At 29.3% G+C, this 8,131-nt stretch overlaps 2 protein-coding genes across 2 annotated transcripts in view; one reads left to right on the top strand and one right to left on the bottom strand.

The window, feature by feature from the left end:
* The window catches only part of LOC107440866 (E3 ubiquitin-protein ligase ariadne-1), a 27,945-nt gene extending 25,880 nt beyond the window's left edge, over positions 1 to 2,065 (bottom strand). Inside the window, exons 1-2 of the mRNA XM_016053930.3 lie at positions 1,474 to 2,065; positions 1,203 to 1,270 (exon numbers count right to left, since the gene is read on the bottom strand). Coding sequence (XP_015909416.1) covers positions 1,203 to 1,270; positions 1,474 to 1,683 — 278 coding nt within the window. The 5' untranslated portion in view covers positions 1,684 to 2,065. The remainder of the gene's footprint in view (positions 1 to 1,202; positions 1,271 to 1,473) is intronic.
* An 86-nt stretch (positions 2,066 to 2,151) lies between these two features.
* LOC107440867 (MIT domain-containing protein 1) lies at positions 2,152 to 6,413 on the top strand. The gene has a single exon (XM_016053931.3). It carries the CDS (start codon positions 2,612 to 2,614, stop codon positions 3,341 to 3,343), a length of 732 nt encoding a protein of 243 aa, XP_015909417.1. The 5' UTR covers positions 2,152 to 2,611; the 3' UTR covers positions 3,344 to 6,413.
* The last annotated feature ends 1,718 nt before the right edge of the window (positions 6,414 to 8,131 follow it).

Below are 8,131 nucleotides of genomic sequence, written 5' to 3'. Positions count from 1 at the left end.
TTCATTACAAATGATTTGTTTGATCTTGATGTCTTATTTGTTAATTACCATTATATAATTATTTTTAAACAGCCCCTTTACAATAAAAACTGGTGATCAGTAATTACCCCAGAAGTGATCAGGAATTACCCCAGAAATGATCAAGACCAGGGGTAATTCCTGATCACTAAAAACTTAAAATCTTTTAAATTCTAATTAGATCTTCAAACAACAGAAGGTGGCATTGGACTCATCTCATATAGCCTCAAACTTCCAATAAATATTAAAATTCTATTTTGAATAGTTTTTTCACAAAATAGATGTTTGCGTTTTTCCCCAGGTCACCCTAATTTGTGAAAAATTAAAAATTATAGTAAAAAATTAACACAAAAACATAGTAAAAATATAGATTTATCGTTTCTTAAGTGAGAATAAAATTTTAAGAAAAAGTATTCTGTGAAACTACCGTTTTACCTAAAATTGAATTTGTGAAGGTACCGTTAAACGGTAGCAAATTCGGCCTGGACAGACCCCTGAGTAGTCGGGGTCACTGTGCCGAAGCATACGATAGCAAGTGACTAATTTTGCACATTTTTCATTGCCCAGTCGATTTCTGAGTTCAGTATGGATGAGTCAAAAATTCGAGAAGATTCTTTTAATGGATGCGGAACTGGATAGGCAAGACATAAGCACTTGAATTAATTTACAAAATTCACTTTAATTAATTTTAAATTATAAGCAGTTAAACTCAAATAAAAATACAGTTTTACCAAAACTATGGGTTTTTGAGATGACGGTAAAAACTGTCATGTGTCAAAAACTTGCCAACCCTGTTTATTGCGTTAATCAATTAATTGGAAAGGAATAATAATATGTTACAAATATAGAAAATTTATTGTTTTCTCTAAACGAAAACTGTGTTATAGTTGTAAAGAATAAAACCAGCAAAACTTATCAATATTTTAGGGAAATTAATTATTAACTACTTAGTAAATATTTACACTTTGAACTTTTCTTTTGCACTTAGAATTTTTTAAAAACTACACTTATTGTACAGCTAATGCTACCATACGTATTTTTATGAAAGAATTGTGATAATTTATAACTGCTGATTCAATCTTTGGATAGTTCTATAAGAAGCAATGGAGCGAAACATCATTGTTATCAAATAATTTATTGAGTAAATAAATGAAAAATCATAATTAAAAATAATAATAACAAACCTTTCATATAGTTTTTCTTTGTCCCACTTGAAATGATTCAATAGGATTCGAGTGATCGTAGGTGGAATCTAAATAAAGGTAAATAAATAATTCAAATATATGAACCATCGACGCCAATAATTTAATTGCGAACCATTTTTAAATAATTAAATAGCAATTAAGATCGCATTTAAAACTGTTAACACATCAACTAGAGCTACATATAGGTTTAAAAGGAAAAACATCCTTGTTTACAAAATTTTTGTCAGTTAACACTAAATGTAAACACTACCTGAACGACAGTGTTTACTTCTCGGATGCAATCAACCATATGTTCTACAATTTGTACAGTTGATAGAACATCGTAATGGAACTCTTCAGTATCTAATTTTTCTCTAGAACTTGATTCAGGCTCTAATGAAATGGATAATTCGTCTTCATCTTCTGCGCTAGATTCATTGCCTGAATCAGCATCATATAACTCATCATCGCCAGTGTCCATTTTGTATGAATGGCGAACTATATATGTATGATAGGATTATGATTTCAAGTAAGCAGTGGGAGTGAACTTGTATGATTAAAAATAGGAGTCTGGAAAAAAAATTAAATAATCAAACAATTTTATTCAATGATGTACCCTCCGCCATCGTTCCATTTTTCACTGTTTCACAATGACGTCACAAGTGTAAACCATAACAAAGTTGAGTGATCTGAAAGCAAATTCAGTAGAGGGTGAAATTAATACATATATTAATTTTTTAACTCTCCGATTGTCGAACAATTTACATTAACTTTATAACTTCGTTATTTGCTGAAATTGGTTGCTAAGAAGATGCGCTAAGAAAATGTTAGGAGCATTCTCATCTCAGATGCGATTTTTTTCGCATGTGAAAAAAAATCACATCGGAACGGAGAATTTGATTGGCCAATTTTTTGCAAGTAAATTCCCGTGTGAGAAACAGCAGACACGATTCTCACTGCATGCAAAATGCACAGGGGCAAACTTGGCAATGAGAGTGAGATTCGGATTTGTCAATGGAGTCTAGAGTAGTATCCGCTTTAGGATCCATGGATTTGTCTCATATTTTTTCCTGCGGAAACTCACGAATGGTGAAATCTCTCAATGTCGTGATAAGAAAATTAATCGAAAATGGGAACACAGAAACCTCTTAATTTTTTTTCTTAATTTGGGAAGATTTGAAAAAGAACGGAAGTGAAATAAATGTATTCAAAGTTTGTAAACAAGGTGACAAGAGCTCTAATGTTTTCTGTGGATTTCAAAACTTGAATTATTAAATTTTTTAAAATTATATTTTATCTGAAACATAATTCCTAAAATTTATTTTGTTAAAAATATATGTAGTTTTTAATTTGTTAACTTTTACTTCTGCCTCAAACGTTTTAATTTTAATGTGATTCAACTTTTGAGGATGAATTCTAAAAATTCAGCAATCGAAGGTATTGAGCAAGCTGCAATTTCTGTTATCAGACGTGCTGTTCAACATGACAGCGAAGGGAGATATCCCGCTGCATTAGCTTGTTATCAAGAGGGAATTCAGCTATTCTTAGACGTAATCAAAAACACGTCTGATCAAAAGAAACTTGAACATTTGCGCCAAAAGGCAACAGAGTACATGACCAGAGCTGAAAAGATTAAGCAAATAGTACAGCAACAAAAAGACGCTGGTTCATACCACGAACAAATCCAAGTTCCGAATAATGGAGTAGGATTTAGCTATGAAAGTATAGTCAGCAAACATCTTGACAAATATGTAACTCTTGTTGAAATAGAAGATCCGTACATTCGAACTGCTCATCAAACTTATAATTTTTTAAGTTTTTGTGAAGTTCTAGTTAGATTTTGTCCCGAGTTAAAAAGAATTCTATTGGTTACAGGTGCAAGTGACCAAGATTTTGAAAGTCAACAATCCAGATTTCAGTGTATTAAAAAAAGTTTAGCCGGTTATGATATAGTGCTAGACATTGACTATTCAACTACGTTACATGACCGAGAAATAAGATTCAATAATGGTTGGATCATAAAAATTGGAAGAGGACTTGATTACTTTAAACCTGTTAGTAAATTCAGTATTGGGTTTAATGACCAGAATCTTAAGGCATGTCATGAAACAACTATCGATATTTATTTTAAGCATTCATAATGATTTTTTGGACATGAAATGTAATGATATTTAATTGCTTAAATACTGTTTATATGTGGTTTTTTGATATTCTCCTTACCTTAAAGTATGACTTGTAAATAAGTCATTAACTTTGACATGTTTTTATACTTACCCTAAATGTCTTAATAGATTTTATTATGACGTTCATAATATAAGTGATCTAGGCTTGTTAAAAAATAAATTTTATAAAGTACATAATAGCTCACTCTTTCCTTATTTTTTTCACCTCACTTACTGTAAATAACAGGGATGTGATTCTTCCGCAAATTCGCGGATTTCCGCTGAAATTTTTTTTTTGCCCAAGTTAAAATATTTTATGAGGAATTAAATTTTTTGTGAAGCGAAAGTATTGAAGTCCTTATTCCCCCCTCAAACATTGATTTTCGTATTCACCTGATTTAAAAGTTGAACGTTGCGATTCTTAATCAGGCGATTTAAATGTCGTACATTCCGATTCTTATTTACAAGATTTAAAAATCCAATATCGCGATTTGTAATTATTCGCTTTTAAAACCCTATGTAGCGATTCGAATTCACGCGTGCTTAAAACCTAATCTCGTGAGTTTTTGCGGTTGTAATATCAAACATCGATTTTCCTATTTATACGTGCTTTAAAAATTAGACAGTTGGATTCGTAATCGCACTATTTAAAAATTATGCATCATGATTCGTATTTACGTGGTCTAAAAATTACGCATCATGATTTGTATTTTCCCATTTTTAAAATTCGATATAGAGTTTCATATTCACGTGATTTAAAAGCCTCATTTCCAGATTCATATTCTCTTAATTTAAAATCATGCATGTGATTCATATTTATATATTCATGCAATTTTAAAATTAATCATCGGGATTTATAATCACATGGTTTACAAGTTTAAAAATTGCACTTTTTTGTCGAAATTTTTCTATATATATATATATTCTTGAATTTCCTCTTTTTTACTTTCCAACTACTCTCATCCCTGAAATAAGGCTTTATATTAAATTTACACCATTCCTGTAGTTGATTCTTTCTTGCAAAGTTAAGTAAAAAGTTATATGATGCAAGCAGTCAATCATCATGTGCCTGATTTCCAGCTTAACTCAGAGTTTCCTTCACATGACAGTTCTTGTCTAAAAGCAGGCTAGGAAAATTGGAGGTGAAAAATCAGGTTTTTGTTACTCATATGCCGTTATGCATCTGATGTCAGACGTCACGTGTAAATTGGGAGTTAGTCTTTTTGTTAATATATCTATACAAAACTTTTTTAGTTGAGGATTTTATTACTTTAAGTTTGGTACTAAATAAATTATTACTATTCTATTTATATAAATTATTACTATATTATTGTTTCCAAATTAGTTATTGTAGCAGGCATTGCTGTTATTGTGGTAATAGATTGCTATTATACTACTGATATAGATACTGTGGCAATAATTTTGTATTAATAAATATGGAAATTGGGCAGTGCGAATAAATTCAATTTTGATTTATTTAGATATAATCTGTTCATCTAAAAAAGTTGCTTGAAAGCCAAATTATGGGTTACATAAAAAAACAATTTTATGGTTTATTGGTAAAAACTTTATCCCAATAATGGTTCTTTGTACTATTATACCCTAGCATTGAAGGGAACTCTTTTAAGAGTCCCTTATTTATGATCTTCCGATGGTATATGGACTATATTAATGATAGCTTTTATTCAATCTAGAGAAAATAACTAATTAAATAGAATTTTAAAGCCCATTATGAAATAATTAACTTTAATAATCAAGGAGGTATTTTTTAGATGATAATTAAAGTCTTGATAAATGCGATTTATGATAATGAGAACAGAAAACACTTTCTATTTAAAAATGATTATTGGGAAATATTTTTTTTTACAAACTTGGACTTAATGTATCTTACTTATTTGTTTCAGTGTATTAGTTTAATTGAAATAAAATATAATTTTTTTTTAATGCAGTTGGTGAAAGAAATAATCCTAAATATCATATGGAATTAGGTATTAATTTTTATTTAAAAACATTTGATTCACGATAATAGAAAAAATCAAATAATTTTATTTAGTAAGCCAAACAAAAAAATTCTTTTATTACTGAAAAAGATTATTTTTAAAGTAATTACAATACTGATTTTTTTTTAAATATATATATTGATTGCAAAGGAAATTTTATATGTTGTAGTTTAGTACCAATTTCATAAAACCTCTATGATTACTATGAATTTTAATGTTATGCTTAAAAAATAAATAGTTCTTATTCTGAAAATTATTTCTCCCCTTTTTGTACGAAAATTTTGAAATAATATACTTAATTTTTTAATATTTACATATTTTGTTTGTGAAAAAATTACTTAGTATTTTTATTTCTTGTTCAAATATGTTTGTTTTTTAGAAGGACTTACTATGAAGTTTCAAAATTTCAATAAAGAGATTCATCTTAGAAGAATCTGAGTTTCTTAAATAGGAAATGTTCTTAGATTGACAAACATTATTTTTTTAAGTGTTACTAACTTTGTACATTGTAAAATTTATATTTTGTTATTGATTTTATTTTGAGAAAGCACTGGCTGATGCTTGACACAATGCTGTTTATTATATGTTAAAATATTAAAGTCTACAGATTTAATAAACAAGTGCCTTCTTTATAATGTGCACATTTTTTTTAGCAAAGATAAAACTTCCATTTAAATATATAACTGCATTCTGAAACAGATTTGTGAGTTTCAATTGTCAAGCAAGAAAACCATTCTTAAAATGGTAAACTCAAAATTAGGCAATAAAAATATAGGTTAAAAAAATTTTTCTCAAAAATTAATGGTAACCTGTATTATGAAGAAAAAAAACCTAGAAATTTAAGACTTTTTTTAAAGTTTTGTTGCCAAGGAAAAATGCCTCTTTTTGACTACATTTTGAATTTTATACTACCTTTAGAATTATTTTTTTAAAACTTTTATTCATTCATTATTACGAAGCGTATTTATAAAGTTTTCCTTTTTTAAAAATACTGGTTAATTGATTTTTATATAATCCACTGTTTAGATAAAATAAAAAATTCAAAGTTAGTGGTTCTGCTTCCTTTTTTTTATGTAAGTGTATTTTAAACATTTAGATATTTTTAAAATTCATTTGTCCAGCAGTGAACTGATTGTAAAGATATGGTTCCCACTAGAATACCAAAGTCAAGCATCTCTGGCTGCGGTCAGTAAGCGGGAAAGTGACCGAGAGTGTGCGACATCAGTACTTCTTAAACTATTTTACCGCAAAGTGTTCGACTTAGTGAGCAGGTCTGCTGGCTACCAAAGCAGAGGAGCCATCCCCAGTGCAGAGGATCAAAATTACGATGGCATGTCTTCGGATCATCCTCAGGGGTGTTTCCCAGACTGTCGCCAATAGCCCATTGTGCAGCTCTAGTGCGACGTAAATGAAATACTAACCTAATATTCGTTTGTTAAGAATAATAACATTTTTCAAAAATCAGCTCTTTACTAGAACTTTCAGTTAGAATTCATACTTAAAACGCATAAAAAAGTAACTAACCAAATAACACTGAGTAAAAGAACAAATCAGTAAACAGAGAAGTTAACAAAACACTGATTGAGCATATAAATAAATTAAGCCTTTCTGAACACTCAGAGTTTATTCATATTTAAGAGTATGTGTACTAATATGAAGTGAACAGTATTGAGATCACAACTATGTGAACTTGGGCCGTTAGTCAGAAAGGCTCATTTCATGTATGATACAATCTTCTGTGAAGGGAGAATCATATATATATATATACATATGTGATCACAGTTCTGAAGAGGGTTAAGAATAACAAAAATAAGCATTTTTAATAAATCAGCAAATCGATAAATGAATTAATGAGAGAGTCAATAAATTAGCTACTAAACGAATCAAGAAATCAGTGTAAGAGTGATTTACTGAACAGTAAAGTGATTTTTTTAAATGCCTTGATTGTTTGTAGCTTTAAAAATAATTTAATTTTTAAAAAATATTGTACCATTGTATGAAAGTAATTTTAGGTTTCAAATGTTTTATATTAGTTAATTTTTTGATTCAACGGTCTGCAGTATGACTCCATTACTGTGACTCTTCCAGTACATGAAGTCCCATTTGCTATTTCAAAGACACATTGTTATTTTAATGTCCACACAAAACCATCTGACACAGCGGGTTTCATAGTTTTTTTTTTTAAATTCCTAAAAAATAACTACAAAAAGAGGCGTTACAGATTTTTAAACTAACGGAATGACTCAATGGATAGCAAAAATCATCAGGGAATGATTCAGACCCCTATTACTTCTCAATAAAGGTGAAACATCATAAACCTTCTACGAAAGAAAAAAAAAAGTGCCAGGTCAATCTATTCCTAGGTGGTCGTTGAGTAATCCAGGGTCAAAAAGATACTGAGATATAGATTACTTCCATAGTAAGCTTGGAAAGCAGATAATATGTTTTGAAGAGAATATAACACCATATGCTTAGGAAATTTTTTTGCAGGAATTGGATAAACGAATAATTTTATTTGTCAAAAGTCCAGTATATATGACTAAATATTTACTATAGTTTAGTGTAAGGGCCGTTCAAAAAGTATGTACATAAAAATGGAGAAATTTTAACCTCCCTTCGTACATAAGGGCTTACCCCCCCCCCTAGAGTACGTACATTTTATTAGTCTACTCCCCTTTTTCATAAAAATTAAAATTATTATGTTTTAAATAAAATTAAATATTTATTTAAGGAGTGTGTAGGAAAAAGTCAAATTTAAATTTGGTGT

Source organism: Parasteatoda tepidariorum, chromosome 9 (genome assembly GCF_043381705.1).
Source record: "Parasteatoda tepidariorum isolate YZ-2023 chromosome 9, CAS_Ptep_4.0, whole genome shotgun sequence".
Classification (NCBI taxonomy): Eukaryota; Metazoa; Arthropoda; class Arachnida; order Araneae; family Theridiidae; genus Parasteatoda; species Parasteatoda tepidariorum.
Note: the sequence above shows the minus strand (reverse complement) of the source record. Positions and strands in the feature narration are given on the sequence as shown.

Coding starts and splice junctions, on each gene's coding strand:
- LOC107440867 (XM_016053931.3), top strand. CDS start 2,612: ATGAATTCTAAAAATTCAGCAATCGAAGGTATTGAGCAAGCTGCAATT.